This window comes from Psammomys obesus, unplaced genomic scaffold (genome assembly GCF_907164565.1).
Source record: "Psammomys obesus unplaced genomic scaffold, mPsaObe1.curated_primary_1811, whole genome shotgun sequence".
Classification (NCBI taxonomy): Eukaryota; Metazoa; Chordata; class Mammalia; order Rodentia; family Muridae; genus Psammomys; species Psammomys obesus.
Genome location: NW_026585504.1, coordinates 14,705,860 through 14,722,939, shown reverse-complemented (window position 1 = coordinate 14,722,939; position 17,080 = coordinate 14,705,860). Strand labels below are relative to the sequence as shown.

At 41.6% G+C, this 17,080-nt stretch overlaps 1 protein-coding gene across 2 annotated transcripts in view; it reads left to right on the top strand.

Annotated features, from left to right (window-relative positions):
- The first annotated feature begins 8 nt into the window (after window positions 1–8).
- Window positions 9–17,080, top strand: part of Tubgcp4 (tubulin gamma complex associated protein 4) — a 29,002-nt gene continuing 11,930 nt past the window's right edge. For both annotated transcript variants that reach the window (XR_008722469.1, XM_055627552.1), the window contains exons 1-10: window positions 9–211; window positions 3,617–3,745; window positions 5,377–5,499; window positions 5,802–5,855; window positions 6,559–6,615; window positions 8,812–8,891; window positions 12,192–12,393; window positions 14,723–14,888; window positions 15,077–15,201; window positions 16,925–16,975. Coding sequence is in view for 1 of the 2 variants with exons in the window: in XM_055627552.1 (XP_055483527.1) it covers window positions 134–211; window positions 3,617–3,745; window positions 5,377–5,499; window positions 5,802–5,855; window positions 6,559–6,615; window positions 8,812–8,891; window positions 12,192–12,393; window positions 14,723–14,888; window positions 15,077–15,201; window positions 16,925–16,975 (1,065 nt within the window). In the remaining variant the exon portion in view is untranslated. The remainder of the gene's footprint in view (window positions 212–3,616; window positions 3,746–5,376; window positions 5,500–5,801; window positions 5,856–6,558; window positions 6,616–8,811; window positions 8,892–12,191; window positions 12,394–14,722; window positions 14,889–15,076; window positions 15,202–16,924; window positions 16,976–17,080) is intronic.

Sequence of the window (17,080 nt, the reverse complement as noted above, 5' to 3'; positions counted from 1 at the left end):
GCGCGGGCCTGTGGAAGCGCCTGGCGCGGTGATTCGCGCGGGTGCGGGGCGAGCGATTCGGATGCGCGTGAGTGGGCGCCCGCGGGGGTGCTGAAAGAGAAGCAGCTCCAGGGACTCCCGGGCCGCCGCAGACATGATCCACGAGCTGCTCTTGGCCCTGAGTGGGTACCCAGGCTCCATTTTCACCTGGAACAAGCGGAGCGGCCTGCAGGTACGGAGCGGGTCGGACACGGCGCGGCGGGTTCGCCTGAGCCGCTGCGGAGGGCCGGGACCCGGGGCGCTGCGCCCGCGAGCCGTGAAAAACCCGAGGCCAACCCGGCTTGGCTCCGTCCTTGTGTGTGGCGGGGAACCCGGCCCTGCGGTCCCGAGACTCCTGCTAGGGAACCGCTAGGTGTGGGTAGAACTGTCCTTTTTTTTTTTTGCTTGTTTGTTTTTTCTGCCTATAAATTTACTGTTAAAGCGTGAATCCCTAAATGTGTATCTGTGGTTAGAAGACAGTTTATTATTAGAAAGAGAGTGTGGTGCTCTTGTATAGTCACGCTTGCATTGTTTGAGTTTTGAAAGTAGTGGCAATGCAAAGAGCTCAAGACACTGTGGACACTCACTCGGTTAATTGGGTTAGATGGAAAAATGAATTTGTACGCGTATGGCGTTTCCCTCCTTCGGAAGTTTATGTAGCAGGTGAAGAACTTTAATCATATGAGGAATGTACTCATCAGTTCTGTTTCTCTCGGGCTCTCACCCTCACTCTCTCTTTCCCCGCCCCCTCTGTCAACTTGACACAAATTAGAGGGAAACTGAATTGAGAAAATGTCCCTGTCAGGCTGGCCTGTGGGCAAGTCTGTGCTGCATTTTCTTGCCTGGTGATTGCTGTTTAAGGGCCCAGTGCACTGGGCCTTGGGCCGGGGGATTCCTTGGCAAGTGGTCTTGGGAGCTCTAAGAAAGCAGGCTGTTCCGCACAGGTGGAGCAAGCCAACAGCCAGCCTTCTCCGTGGTCTCCGCGGCAGTTTCTGCTCTGGCGTCCCTTCCTGGAGGACTGGAAGCTGAAATTAACCCTTTCCTCCCCGAGTTGTTTTTGGTCATGGTGTTTTTGTCACATAAATCTAACTAGGACAGGAAGACCGTAATATAGTGCAATATGTATTGTATCATTGAATCATTGCAGCAACCTAGGTTCAGAAGGTTAACTCCCAGGGTCACATAACTTTATTAGCATATCTTAGTCTTGAACTGAAGTCTGTCTGATTCCACTTTCAAAACTGTTACCATAACCTGTTTACAGTGTTACCATAGTCTGCTTTCAGTACTAATGTCTGGTGCTCTCAATAACTTAGTAACTGAAGTCTTGCACAAACTGAAGCTTGGAGAATGGTATGCTGACTATTCATGGCAGTCCTAGGAATTAAGATCTGTTCACAATGTGGTGTCTGTTCATAGGAAGACTGGCAGTTATAGGCCTTGGAGGATCAGGAAAGTTCTTTCTTCATCCATAAAACATTTAAATTGAACATATTTCTCTTGTTCCTTATAAATGTGAATTTGGGATTTAGAAGTGTGAGCTTTTAAAATTTTTGCATTATATCTTTGAAGACTGACACATTGCCAGTTGTGGAGGGAGGGAGGGAAATGGGCGGTACTGTGGGTGCTTGACTGACATTTGAAATAAAAGCAAATGACACGTGGGGCATGGCAAAGGCAGCTGTAAAAGCTGCAGCGAGAGCCACAAGTAGTTCAGCTTCCCTTTTCCTTTGTTATAAAGGTTTGAAACAGACATTTTCATCCTTTTCATTCCTAAGCCTCAGCTTTAAAGTCATTTCTTTGGAAGAGCTTTGTGTATTTCAGTATTCTTTTCTTATGCCTTTATTCTTTATAACAGCAATTTATTTCTTTTCTCAGACTTTGCACATTTAGTTCATCATTTGTTTTTTGTTGTTTTGTTTTTTGAGACAGGGTTTCTCTGTGTAGCCTTTCTCTCCATCTCCGTAACGAAGGCTTTTTCATCTTTTGAACTGTAGGCAGTTTAAATAGGGTGATTCTTTGTTGGGGAGGGAAGTGTGTTGTCTGTGCATGGTGTAATGTCAAATAGCATTTCCAGTGTCTTCTAGATAACAGTATCATCCCTTCAGTTGTGACAGCCAAAAGTAGTTTTAGACATTGCCAGATGCCCCTGGAACAAAACTGCCCCTGTGAGGCTCCCAGATGTAGCATGATAGTCTTTTGCTGAAAGTAAATTGGAAATGTTGAGTTTAATAGACTGACCCGGAGCCAGGCATAATGATTTGTGCCTGCAGTTCCAGCATTTGGGGAGCTGAGGCAGGATGACTGGCGTGATTCAAGGTCAGCCAAGGCTGCATTGCGGGACCCTCTCTCAAAAAAGAAAGAAAAAAGAAAAGAAAGGAATGGAGGACAGAGAAAGGCAGGGGAGAAAAGAATGACATCTGCAAGACTGCCTCTCTAAGTGTGTTATATAAAATGAGATCAGTAACTTCAAGGTGAAGTTTACTATTTCAGGGTAATTAAGGCTAAACTAGAATTTTTTTAAAGCAGAGTATGTGTGTATGGTATATGAGTGTGGGCATACATATCACAGAGTATGTGGAGATCAACTTTGTGAAGTCATTTCTTTTTTTTCACCTTTATTTAGGTTGCAGGGATTAAACTCGGGTCTTCAGGTTTTTGTGGCACATGCCTGACCCTCTGAGCCATTTCACTACGCTTAAACCTAAACTTTTCTAAAACTCTGTCAACAAGAAGTGTTCAGACTTGATAACTGTGTAAAAATGTCTTGTTGGTAACAAAAGGCACATATATGTATTGAGCACTTACTGTGTGATTAACACATGCCCTTTTTATATTGTATAATTATCACAATTATCGCCACTTTTTACATAGGAAAAATATGACATCGAGAGGTCTGTAACTTGCCTAAGTTTTCAAGCAAGGCATAATTTGAAGATAGAAGACAAGGGAGTCTCTGTCCCTGTCTCTCTGTTCTGTCTGTTATCTCTCTCTCTCCTGTCTCCCTCTCCCTCTCTCTCCCTCTCTCTCTCTCTCTCTCTCTCTCTGTGTGTGTGTGTGTGTGTGTGTGTGGGTCAGAGGACAACCTGAAGAAATCTCTTACTATGTGAGTCCACAATCTCAAACTCAGGTTGTCAGGCTTGGTGGCAAGCACCTTTATACATTGAGCCATCTTTCCAGCCCTTGTTGTATGTATTTTTTACTCTAACTTACCTATTTTAAGAGTAAGCAATTATCCCAGCACTCGAGGGGGCAGAGGCAGGTGGATTGCTGTGAGTTCAAGGCCAGCCTGGTCTACAAAGTGAGTCCAGGATAGCCAAGGCTACACAGAGAAACCCTATCTCAAAAACAAAAACAAACAACAACAAAAACAAACAAACAATTATATCTGAATAAGGAACACTACTTTGTAGTGGTGTAACAATAACTTGTCACCAGAATTACCAACCTGTTAACAAGGAAAGTTAAAGTCAAGTAAAACCATGGGCAACTGGAGGAAAGGAAATGGAAAAGAATGTAAATCATTTTAAGCCACAAAGAACCTTGGGTTGTGGCTAACAGGTATCAGTTTTCTTTATGACTGTCCCTCTTCTTGCAGGTTTCCCAGGACTTCCCATTTCTGCACCCCAGTGAGACTAGTGTTCTGAATCGACTCTGTCGGCTTGGCACAGACTACATTCGATTCACTGAGTTCATTGAACAGTATACAGGCCATGTGCAGCAACAGGTGGGATTCTGTTCTCTGGATATGTGCTTCTACAGGGCAGAGTGCTGTCAGACTCTTGATGAATTCACTGGTAAATAAGTTAGGAATTCCTGAATACTCCTGAATTTATGAATCACCGGAAATGCTCAAGGGAAGTCAAGAGCTCTGATTGATATTCTTGGGTAACAACAACAAAAATCCTGTTCTCTATTCATGTGTCTTACGTAGATTTTGTCTTACATCATATGAGAATTCCTACTTTTCAGGTTCCAAAGGAAGTCCTAATAGTACCTTAAAAAAAATAAAAAGTAAACAACAGCAACAACATTTTGTGATAAATGAAGACTCATTCCAGTTTTCTGCAGTGCCATAAGAGCAGAACAAAATTGGCTGGTTGTAAACCAGTCTGGTTCAGGCCCATCTGGTATTCTGTGTAGCATCTTCTGGCTGGCTACCCTGGGCTCTCTAACCCCTGAACCTAAGCTTTTGTAACACATCTGATGCTGAATTCTGTACTCTTGCCTACCTCTCTCAGAGCCTGGTTGCCCAGAGTTCTGCCTAGCCACAGGGGCTAGTCATACACTATAGCCTCTAGCTAACTCTTGATCATTACTTCCTCATATAAAACTATATGAGAAGTTTATGAAACTGACCAGATTCATTAGGCTTCTCCCTCTTAAGAATAAATAATAAAGACAAACCCAGCTACAGAGCAGACTCTTATACAAGTCCAGCAGTCTGGAAAGCAGCAGGAACCAACCAGACAACTTGAAGGATTCCTGAAAGACAAGCCATGTTTTATATAACCCCTCAATGAGCATCTCACAACCCCCAGGTTAGCTGTCAGACTCACATTTTACTTTGGATTTTTTAAAAAGATTTACGTTTTATTTTATGTATATGAATTCTGCTTGCTGCATATTTGTGCACCATGTGTATGCCTCCTGCCTGGCCAGGCCAGAAGCTATTGGGCCCCCCAGGAACTGGAATTTCCACTGGTTATGAGCTGCCATGTGGGGATGCACCTGAAGACAGGAAGTCCCTAAAACCAGATTCACTAGGCTCCTATCTCTACAGCAGCTTGAAAAAAGAAAAAACCAGCTGAGCTGCTTAAAAGAGGCCCAGACCAACTGAGGTGCCTCGACAGGACTCCAGCCTGTTGAGCTGCTGTAGACTGTGCAGGTTCTCAGCTTTGTGAGCTGTCATCCATGTTAGGCTGGGGTTTGGTGACACAGTTATCTTTCACATTTCCGCTTTTTTAAGTAACCTCTCACTCATATTCCTGTAAATAACCCAAACACAACTGATTGATTCACCAAGTCGACTTCAGTGGTATCTGTAGTTTGGTCTGTCATGGGCTCCCCATCTTTTACAGAGGGCACCTGTGAGCATGTGTCTGTCTGTCTGTGTTATATTTCCTCAGGAAAAAAATCTTGTCACACAACAGATGCTAGGAAGCAAATCCTACAATAAAAACTTTCCCTTCTCCATACCATGGAGTGGTCATGTCATCGTCTCTTTATTGTGCCCTCACATGCACTTTATCTTCAGTTGGTTTTCCTCTTCCACTTGCTAAAACACTGCTTTGATATGGATGACTTCTTGGGTTTCAAGTTCTGAGCTGAGAAGTGGACTTCTTTGTTTGTTTGCAGGATCACCATCCATCCCAGCAGGGCCAAGGTGGGCTACATGGGATCTACCTGAGGGCCTTCTGCACAGGGCTGGATTCAGTTTTACAGCCTTATCGCCAAGCACTGCTTGACCTGGAACTAGAGGTGAGAAAGTGGTGATAGCAGATTAGAGCATGTTCTTGACTTGGAAGTGGCCTTTGAAAAGGTCAGGCAGTTAAGAGTGAACTATTTCCTGTATGGTCAGAGGGTACAGTATTCAAAGTGGTTCCAGAGTGGCTTTGTAAAAGCCCTGGTTTTGGTGTATCATGAGAAAAGTAAATCTATAATCTATTAGTTCTGCAGAACTTAAACACTGAGATCAATGTCACATTGTTTCCTAGTTTATATAGAACAAGTGTATTCAAATTATTTTGTATAGAATTCTGATAACTGTACCTTTATTGCAGTTCCTGGCTGACCCACATCTCTCCATATCACATGTCAATTACTCCTTAGATCAGGTATGCCTTGGAATGCTAAAATGCTTTGGACTCTGTTGCTGTTTTTAGAATGATTGCAATTTGTGGCACTATATTAAAAATGTTTTTACCTAAGGTCAGAGCCCAATAAACACATTTTTGTGCATTTTATTAGCTGTGCTTTACAAGATGAGAACTGCTTTAAGAGTAGTGTATGTGGCGTCTGCCTGTCATCCCAGTGCTCAGAAGGAAGTGGCTACCCTAGTCTACAAGTTTTCTTCAGTGAGTTCCGGGCCAGCTAGAAAAACAACAAGAGTTCCACATTTAATTAGTTCTTAATGTGATGTGATTATTCTCCCATTGACATGGATATTGACAGTGACATCAGACTCAAAAGTACAAATTGCATCTATCTTCCATTTGCCTATCTGCAGCCGACTCTGGTATAGGATTGCCTTAGGATACTAGATCTTGACTATTCTGTGGTACTGCAGTTTTATCTTGGAAACAAGATAAACTTGTGTTTTGGTTTGGTTTGGTTTGGTTTTTTTGTGACAGGGTTTATCTGCGTAGTCCTGGCTGTCCTGGACCTCAACTCTGTGGACCAGGCTGGACTCGAACTCAAGAGATCTGCCTGCCTCTGCCTCCCAGGTGTTGGGATCAAAGGTGTTCGTTTTTATTCTTGCATTGTTTTTTTTTTAAATCATGTACTTGATTTATACTCTTAATTTTTTCTACTTTGCAGTTCCAGCTCCTTTTTCCCTCTGTGATGGTTGTAGTAGAGCAAATTAAAAGCCAAAAGGTGAGTACTTTGCTCTAGTAAGCATTAAAGAAAATCTAATAAGCAGAGCTGTTTTATAGTCTTCTTTGGAAGATACTGCTTTTAATAGTTTTTATTTATTAATTCAGCATTATCCCTTTATCATACAAAATGTCAGACATGCAAAAGTAGGACATTAATTATGTTTTCTTTAAATACCTTGTGATTGAGAAGGTAGAGTATGTGGATCTCCCTAAGAATGTTGCTGAGGTGAGAGCAGGCTGTACTGGGGGTTTGGAACCATGGGGGTTTGGAACCACTGGATATGCACAGGAGACGTACTTCTTAGAAAGAAAGACAGTGGTTTCCTGAGAGCTAAGAATCACTGGGCAAAACCCAGCTTGTTGTATTCATTCATGCAAGACAACACTTGTCACAAGTTTCATCACACACTGAACATTTAAGAGTTCCCTATGTCAGAAGAATGTCTTCTGAGCGGAGTTAATATATATGAGGAAAAAATGCTTAGAGATTTTATACTATAGGAGTTCTTTTCTTCTGTTTACCCATTTTTGGATTAAGCAGACAAATGAATTAAGCATGCTCAGCTCAGTAGAAAACCTGGAGGTGCTTTGTTAAGTAGTTAGCCAGATGACTTAGCCTGTAGCTGCTTTCCTTTTTCAGAGAGTATAGAAATTTAAAGCTCTGCCGCATTGACTCTGCTGGCAAAGCCAGTGCATCAGTGCTGACCACCCTCATTAAACTGCAGCATCTATTGCTCTATACCCTGCGCTGTTTTAAGTGTTTTCCATATGTAACTGCATGTATTCAGGGTCACAGAGAGCAAGGTAAATGACAGAATCTGTGTAACTCAAAGACTATGCTCTTAACCACTATATTAAACTCTCAAAATGGGAGGGAACCTTCTACATGAATGGAGTTAGTAGTGAGGGCACAGAATTCCATGCATAGCTTGTCTATCTCAGTTGACTTTCAGCTTCTGTTGGTTACAGGAAGAATGGGGAACAAATACAGGGACTGAGATGAGTAAACCTTCCTGCCTGGCCAGGTGGTGATAGAGGAACTAGTGTGCTAGTGTTCCACAGTTACTGAGGTGGTTGAGAGCAGGGAAGGAGGAGGAGAATGGGGACGGATTGCTTTTAGAGTCATGGGATATTGTAAAACTGTATTAGAGTATAATGCTGTATAATACTGTGAATTTACCAAAAGCGCTTAAAATAATACACTTTAACATACACATTTAGGGCATACAAATTATACCGGGAGGGCACAGAGACCTCCATTTAGGGGCAGGGTTCATATCTAATAAGTAGTCTGACTTGGGCCTTATCATGGAAGAAAGACATTTCTTTGGTTTTGAAACACCAATTCCGAATGACTCTGGTTTATTCAATGAATTGGCTCTAAACCAATGCACATATTAGAGTATGTTAATAAGCACCTGGAGTGCTTGTGCCTTCGGGTAAGAAGAGGGCTCCAGATCAGATCTCAGTGTAGATGGCCATGAGCCACCATGTAGTTGCTGGGAATTGAACTTAGGACCTTTAGTAGAACAACCAGTGCTCTTAACCTCTGAGCCATCTCTCTAGACCTGGAGTGCTTGTTAAACCATAGATACCTGGGCTTTATGCCCAAAATTTGCATTTCTGTCACCTTCACAGGTGTCCTGGTTATTTATTTTTAATTTTTTTTAACCAACTTGATAAAAACTAGAGTTATTTGGGAAAAGGGACCTCAACTGAGGAAACCCCTCCATTACATTATCTGTAGGGAAATCTATAGTGCATTTTCTTGATCAGTGATTGTAGGAGGGCCCAGCTCAATGCAAGCACTGCCACCGCTAGGCAGGTGGTCCTGGATGATAAGGCAGACTGAGCCAGCCATGGTGTGGGTTGGGGGTAGGGGAACACAGTAAGCCACGTGCCTCCATGGCCTTGCTTCAGTTCCCGCCTTCATGATGACCTCCAAACTATAAGCTGAAATAAACCCTTTCCCCAACAAGTTGCTTTTAATCATGGTATGTTACAGCATTAGAAACCACTATGACAACAGGTAACACTGATGATGCTCAGGGGAGGGGAGTCTATCTTTGCAAATTGACCATGTCAATTTGCTTGTGAGAAACTGTCTTAGTCTTTTCGACTGGACTGTGTTTTCTTGATTGGTGTAGAATGTGAGTTTTTGTAACCTAGATTGACAAGGCTGTATTTTCCACAGATTCATGGCTGTCAGATCCTGGAAACAGTTCACAAACACAGCTGTGGGGGGCTGCCTCCAGTCCGAAGCGCATTAGAAAAGTAAGTCATGGCTTCCAGAAGCACTGGGAGTAGAGGTGGGAGTCAGGTTGTATTTTCAGGTCACCTCAGGTGGATGACATTTTTAATGTTCTTGGATTAGGTTTGCAAGTCTTTTATTCAGAATTTTTGCATCTAGGTTCATAAGGGAAATTGGTCTGTAATTCTCTTTTTTTGTTGGGTCTCTGTGTGGTTTCAGTATCGGGTAACTGGCCTTGTAAAACAAAGTGGACAGTATTACTTCTGTTTCTATTTTGTATTGAAAGTCTGATAGAATTCTGCGCTAAAAGCATCTGTCCCTGGGCTTTTTGGTTGGGAGACTTTAATAACTTTTCTTTTTCACTAAGGGTTATAGGTCTATTTAAATTGCTTATCTGATCTGGACTTAACTTTGGTAAATGTTATATATTGAGAAAATTATCCATTTCTTTTAGATTTCCATTTCTGCTTGGCAGAATGGCCACATTTGCCACAGTCGGCTTCTGAAGGTGGTAAGCCTTAGAGCCACAGTGGCAACACAACATATGCATCTTATTACAATGCTTTCCAAAGGATGACATTCCTTTTGTCATCTTGCTTTGGCTGCCAAGACCAGAGAGACCAGAAGAGAGTTTGGGTTTTCTTTATTGAGGCTGTTTCCACTGTTATGTCTTGCACAGTTTTAGTCATTTCCTTCCACTGTTTGTTTTTCATAGCTTTCTTTAAGGGATTTATTCATTTCCTCTTTAATGACCTCTATGATAATCATAAAGGCTATTTTAAAGTCTTTTTCTTGTGCTTCATCTATGTTGTAATATTCAGGGCCTGCTGTGGTGGGGTAGTTAGGTTCTAGTGGAGATACATTGTGTCCTAGCAATTCCTGTGTTTTCATGCTGGCATCGGGCATCTGGGTTTGGGAAGATTATAATTCTAGGTGCTGATATTTGGGTGGGTGTTTTCTTTATTAGTTTCTGCTTCCTCTCTGGTTCTTAAATGTGATGGCTATGTGTTGCCTGATATGAAATGCTTCTGGGGTCCTAATAGTTGTGTCCACTGGGGGTGCCAGGTAAAATGTGTTTCTGGGTATTGAGAGTTGACACTTAAGAATGGGAATTGGCTGGAGAAGGGACTGAGGGGTCCATCAGGATCTGCCTAGTGCCCTGGGAACGGAGACAGAATGAGGAGAGTCCACAATAGCAGGTCTGCTACAGAGCCGGAGACTGGGGCATTGATATAGAGAAATGGAGGGAGACGGAGAACCCTCAGTTAGCCTGCTTGCTTCCCTGGTCAGTAGCCTTGGATTCCTAGGGAGTTGGGTTGAGATAAAGTTAATGGGTTGGGAGGTCAGGAGGAGAAGGTCTGTGTGAACTACTGGAGATGGGGACAGGCAGGAAAATGAGGCTGCAGTAAGTGGTCTATAGAGCTGGGGATGAGACTGGGGTATTAGATTTGGAAGAGCAAAGGGAGAGGTGAAGACTGGTTAGCCTACCTGCTTCCTGGCCAGAGGCACTATCTATCCACCCATCCACCTATTTACTTACTTACTTACTTACTTACTTACTTACTTACTTACTTACTTACTTACTTATCTATCTATCTATCTTTATTTTTGAAATAAGGGATTTCCTTTGAGTTTGTATATTTTAAATAATAGACTAAAGCTCTGGGTTTTTTTTTTTTCTCCAACTCATTTTGAAAAAATCAATTCTACAAAGAAGTTGAATATAAAGCACTTATCATCCTTTAGTTTTACCAAGTGTTAACATTTTGCCTAATTACATACACATCCTTCAGTTTTGTTGTTGGGTCATTAGAAGTAGTTGCAGATATCCTAAAACTCCTAAGGTGTTAGCTTATATTTGTTAGAAGAGAGACATTCTCTTTTTTTAATATAACATCAATACCAAATATGATACTTAGGATATTTTGAGATTTCTACACTTGTTACCCAACAGTCCAGTATAGCTGTTCTGTTTTTCACAATCCAGAATCTAGTATATTTTCATTTAGTTGTTATGTCTTTCAAGTCTATCTCTTTATGCCCACCCCTTCTCATTTTTATGGTATGTGTGTGTGTTTACTTTTTTAATTCAGAGTCTCATTCAGTAGCCTAGGCCCTCCTCAGCTTTCAGTTGCTGGAATTGCAGGCATGAGCCATACCCAAGTGTTTTGTGGTTTTTGTTGCTGTTTTTTCTTTGTTTTTGGAGACAGGTCAGGCTGGCCTCGAACTCATAGATCCTCTTGCCTCTGCCTCTCTGAGTGTTGGGATTACAGGTGTGTGCCACCATGCTTGGCTCACATCTGAACTTTTTAAAGTCTCCTTCAGTTTAAAACAGTGCCCTGGAGTAGAAGAGATGGTTCAGTGGTTAGGAGCAATTGCTGCATTTCACAGAACCTGGGTTCAGTTCTCAGCATGCACATGGCAGCTCACAACTGTCTATAACTGCTGCTCTAGTAGGATTAGATTGCTCTCTCCTCCACAGGCACGGGCATACAAAAGCACACATATACATAAAAGAAAGATAATTTCTAAAAATCTTTAGAACAATAGACACCCTTCTTTTGTTGTTGTTTTTTGATGACAACATATAGAAACTCTTTGCAGTTGCTATTGAATGCCCACAATTCAAATTTTTCTGATATCTTCTTCCTGACTATATTCAACGTAGACATTTTTAGCAAGAAGACTACACAGGTGACATTGTAGCAGAAGGTTAGTTTATCCTAGGATGCTGCTGTACAGTTTGATAATTTGTTTTAGGTGTTATTATCTATCAGGTCTCTATTACGGAGATACCTTTTACCTCTTTATAATGAGTATGCCCTCTGGTCACCCTTCAAAACCATCTCAGTAGCCATTCCCCAACTACCTTTCTACATTTTATTTTAGTTTCTGCATTTTATTAAGTAATATGTTATTCTGTCACTCTGGTATTCACATATTGAATCTTTTTCCCTGTGCAGTTCCAAGAAGAAGAAAATAAGTTCAAGGCTACATTAAGTAAAAATTGACTCCATTGCATCCACTTACATAAGACACATAAGTTTTGAAACTTACACAAAGAACAAAAATATTTGTCCTAAAAGAACATTAACTTAAACAAGTAAGCAGGTTGGACTTACATATGTATTTACATATGTAAAAAAAATTAATCAGTCTGTAATCAATTAAATTAGCACAGTTAATTTTACCTTGTTTCCCCCATGATTCACTAAACTCTCAAGCTTCTGTCTGTCCTGTCAGTATCAAGCATGATGTCTGGCCATGGTGAGTCTCAGTATTCTAAGTAGACTCATAAGGCTCTTGCCTCCTTCTCTCTGCAGAATCCTGGCTGTGTGCCATGGAGTCATGTATAAACAGCTCTCAGCCTGGATGCTGCATGGACTCCTCTTGGACCAGCACGAAGAGTTCTTCATCAAACAGGGTCCATCTTCTGGCAATATCAGCACACAGACAGAAGAGGATGAGGAAGATTTAGGAATTGGAGGCCTGACAGGGAAACAGCTGAGAGAACTGCAGGACCTGGTGAGGGCACAGCCGGAAGCCCACCTATCAGGAACACCTGTAACTGATTTACCTGCCTGCCCTTATCACAAGCCTGGCTGCCTTCCATGAGTGGATTAGTTAGAATCACTGGGCTTTCTCTTGACTAGTTAGTGATAAGTTTTATCTCTGCATAAGATAAAAGTTTTCTATCTGTGGCTTTTCATGTAATTTAGTTATCAATAGACTCCTCAAAGTCTTGTATTATCCACATTTATTTGTTCACCCATTGGCTCATTTACCTTGTATTTATGACTATTGGTTAGATTCAGGGCACTCTTATAGGCACCCAGCTACACAGACAGTGTAGTTCTTTTCCTTAAGAAGCGTATAATTTGATGGAAAATAGAGCAGTTACATTACAGTGTACCAGGTGCTCTGCAAAAGAGTACAGCTATTTTTGAAAGTTCTTAAAGTGGGGTTTTATAACTAAACAGGGATTTTTAAATTGAAAATTTGGTAGGACAGGTCACAGCACATCCAGGGATTGTGTATAATGGTAGAGGCTATGAAGGACAAGGCTCTGGAGGAACCGTTTGAACTTGGTCAGGTGAAGCTAAAGCATATGGTGTGCATGGTAGAGGAGTAAGGGAGATGGCAGCAGGTAAAGATACTGACTGAAGCAGGGACAGAATTCTGAAGGACTTTGTGAACAAAAAGGAAGAGTTTAGACTTGAACCTGAAAAGGGCTAAGTGTCGTTGGATAATTCCAGGCAAGGAGTAATAGGGGACTTAGGTGTTTTTAAAACCATTTCTTCAAAACCAAGATCAGAAGCTGAGCATGGTGGTGCATATCCGTGATCTCAGAACGTTATAGGACAGGCTGAAGCAGGGAGCCCACCAGTAGTTCAAGGCCAGGCTGAGTGACAAAATGAGACCCTGACTCTCCCTACCCCCAAATAACAGCAAAAAGATGGATATGGCAGTGAATACCAGTAGTCCCATCACTCGGGAATGAGAGGCAAAAGAATTATTCCAAGTTTGAATTATCCTAAGTTTTCTTGGTCTACATAGGGAGTTCTAAGCCAGCCTGAGCTAGAGTGAGACCCTGTCTCCAAAGAAAAACCAGAAATCAAGAGTAGCGGCTAAATAAATAAATAAGAGTAGTGGCATATAGATCAGTTAATAAAATCTTAGGGATTCTTGGGTGGAAAAAAAAAAAAGCAGTGATTCCAAGCATGGTAACTTTGAATTTGGAGACAAATAAAGAAGCCTGAGAGATTTTTAAAAAATGTAATCAATAGCAGTTTAGGGATTGGTTGTAAGTAAAGAGGGAAGTTTTGCCTTTAGCAGTTAGGCACTAGGTGAGTGACGAATGATAAGGAATGTGTGTTGCTGTTGTTTGCTGTAGTAGGCATCAAACCTGAGGCCAGACAAGTGTTCTACACATCTGAGCTATATTCCCAGCTCAAGGTCTAATATGGGATGTGTTGAGTCTAAGGAGCCTGTGGAAAATGTTCAGTGTGCTGAGTCTGGCAGAGTAGTGTGGCTTGCTCTGAAGCTAAGCATGGAGTAGTCAACATCTGGTTTACAAGTTTTTCATTTGCAGCCCATGGGAAGCTGCAAGAGGGTGTCTGTACAGTGTCTAGTAGGTCCACAGTATATATATTTGCAGGCCTGTTAAAAAAATTGTTATGATGCCCAGTGAAGCCATGTAAGATGGTATCTCTGAAAAATGTAGAACAAGGGAAAAGAGTCAGGGCTAGGTCTTGACAGAGCAAACATGCATATATGAGACCTGAAAAATACCAGTTAACTCTTGAAATTGTGTAAACCAGGAAGCTGAGGGTCTGCACACTTTACACAGTAGTAAAGCCTTATATTTAAAAACGGAGAGCTAGGCTGAGGGACTGGCTCCACTTGTCAAAATGCTTGTGAGAATGTGAGGACCTGGGTTCAAAGTCCTAGAACCCGTGTAAAAGCCAAATGCTATAGTGTGAATCTCAGTAATCTTAGTGCTCCTGCAGAGGTGGGAGGCAGAAACAGAATTCCTGGAGTCCTGAAGGCCATTTAGCTTGGCATACACAACAGAATAACAAGGAGACCTTGGTCTCAAGGTAGAAGTTGAGGTCCAGCACCTGCACTTTGTCCTTTGACCTCCATATGAACATACATTGTGAACCTTTACACAACGGAAAATTAAAAAATAAGTCAGTGCTTTCCACCATGTCAGTATTCTCTGTGAAAATGAAATATATTACAGAGCTGGGGACTTAAGAATTGTATAACTTCAGTTTACAACATAGATCATGGATTGGGAGAGTTAAGACCTGTCATCCTACTTCACATGATGGGTTATTTCCTTAACCAGCGCCTAATTGAGGAAGAGAACATGCTGGCCCCATCTCTGAAGCAGTTTTCCCTACGGGTTGAGATTTTACCATCCTACATTCCAGTGAGAGTTGCTGAAAAAATCCTCTTTGTTGGAGAATCTGTCCAGATGTTTGAGAATCAGAATGTGAACCTGACAAGGAAAGGTAAGAATCTCCTTGTTCTGTTGGCCACATCCTCAGTGCTGTCGCAAAGCATGCTGTGGTTGGAGTGGCAGGTAATAGTGATGAACTGCCTCAGCCAAAAGCTCTGACAGGCTTACCTGGGCAGCTGTGGCCCCTCTGTCCTGTCTGCTCTGACTGCTGTCTGATGATAGTGCCTTCGTACACCACAGGGTCCATCTTGAAGAACCAGGAGGACACTTTTGCTGCCGAGCTGCATCGACTCAAGCAGCAGCCACTCTTCAGCCTGGTGGATTTTGAGCAGGTGGTGGATCGGATTCGCAGCACTGTGGCTGAGGTCTGTCTTATATCTTCTGTTGTTCCAGAAAAAATGAGTTAGTAGCTTACAACCATCTGTAACTCCAGTTCCAGGAGATCCAGTGCCCTCTTCTGACTTCCAAAGGCACTAGACATGTTGATACAGATAATTATTTGGGCAAACACCCTTACACATAGAAACTATTAAGTAAAAGAACTTCTGGGCTGGAGAGAGGGCTCAGCAGTTAAGAGCACTGACTGTTCTTCCAGATGACCTGGGTTCAATTCCCAGTACCCACATGGCAGCTCACAACTGTCTGTAACTCCTGTTCCAGGTGATCCGACACCCTCACATAGACATACATGCAAACACCAATGTACATAAGATAAAAATAAATTGAAAAAAAAAAAAGAACTTCTGTTTTTCGGGTAGAAGTAGAATTAACCCTTCCACAGGCATATCTTGGAAGGAAAGCCAAGGAGACAAGATGGTGGTCCTGGCCCTTGAGACAAGTGGGAGGGATGAAAGGGCTCCTGGGTGCTAGTTCTTGAGCCGAGGGTGCTTATCATGGTGAACCTCAAGGTGTGAGCTCATGATTCATGTATTTTTCTGGATATATGTCACTACTTTGACAATAAGGTGTTTTAAATTTTTACGTATGTAAGAGTTTTTGGGTTTGGGCTGGAGAGATGGCTCAGAGGTTAAGAGCACTGGTTGCTCTTCTAGAGGTCTTGAGTTCAATTCCCAGCAACCACATGGTGGCTCACAACCATCGGTTCCCTCTTCTGGCAGGCAGGTGTATTTTCAGCAAAACACTATGCATACATAATAAATAAGTCTTTAAAAAATATATTTTGTTTTAATAGTATCTTTAGTTGTTTGTTGTATATATGGAGAAATAGTAATGCTAATATATTGCTGGCTAATCTTACACATTCCCCTTAATTCTGGGTTACTAACATTTTGATTCTTTAAGTTTTTTTCTTTTATGTTCTAAAGATGATATCTGAAAATAAGTGTTTTACAACATGCCTTCCAATGTTTAAACCTTTGCCCCTCATCCCCATACATTGTTCTCTTTGGCTGGCATTTTTAATGATAATATTAGATAGCTGAGCTCTGTATAAATTGTGTCAAACAGTAGAGAATGTCTCTGATTTCTTGACTCCTGGAGATGCAGAGAGTTCCTGCATTACTATGACATTACTGTACCAGTAAACCCAGTTCTTTCCTTTTTATAAGTCATGAACTTATGGAGATTTTAGCCAATGCTTTTTCTGCATCTGTTTAGATAACCAAATATTTCTTGTCTTAACTTTAATGTGGTAGGTTATACTTTTTTAGACACTATATAGAGACTCTAGTGAGTTCTGTAACTCACTAGAATAGATCAAGCTGGCCTTGAACTCACAGAGATCCTCCTACCTCTGCTTCCCAAGTGCTAGAATTTAAGGCATGAGCCACCATGCTTGACTACATTCACGACTTTTTAAAAGTAGATTGAGACAAAATTCACATAAATATTCAACATTGTAGCCATTGTTGAACCACTGATTTAAAAATTATATTCAATCAGTGGTTTTTAATTTCACAGAGTTGTGTGTGCAACTATTACCATTATTTTCAGGACATTTTTATCTTGCATTGGTTTTGTTTTGTATTTGTCTGTTTAAAACTATCTGTTCATTCCTAGAGTTAGCTGAGCCTGGAGTCACAGTAATGAACTTTGTGTTTTTTTTGTTTTTTTTAATCTCTATTATAGCACCTCTGGAAACTAATGGTAGAAGAATCAGATTTACTGGGTCAGCTGAAGGTACTAACTATTACTCTTTTAAATCTTGAAATGATTCTGGAAAGCACTCTTGCCTAGACTGCCACCACAGTAGACTCATTTGTTCTTACTCAACTGAGGAAAAAA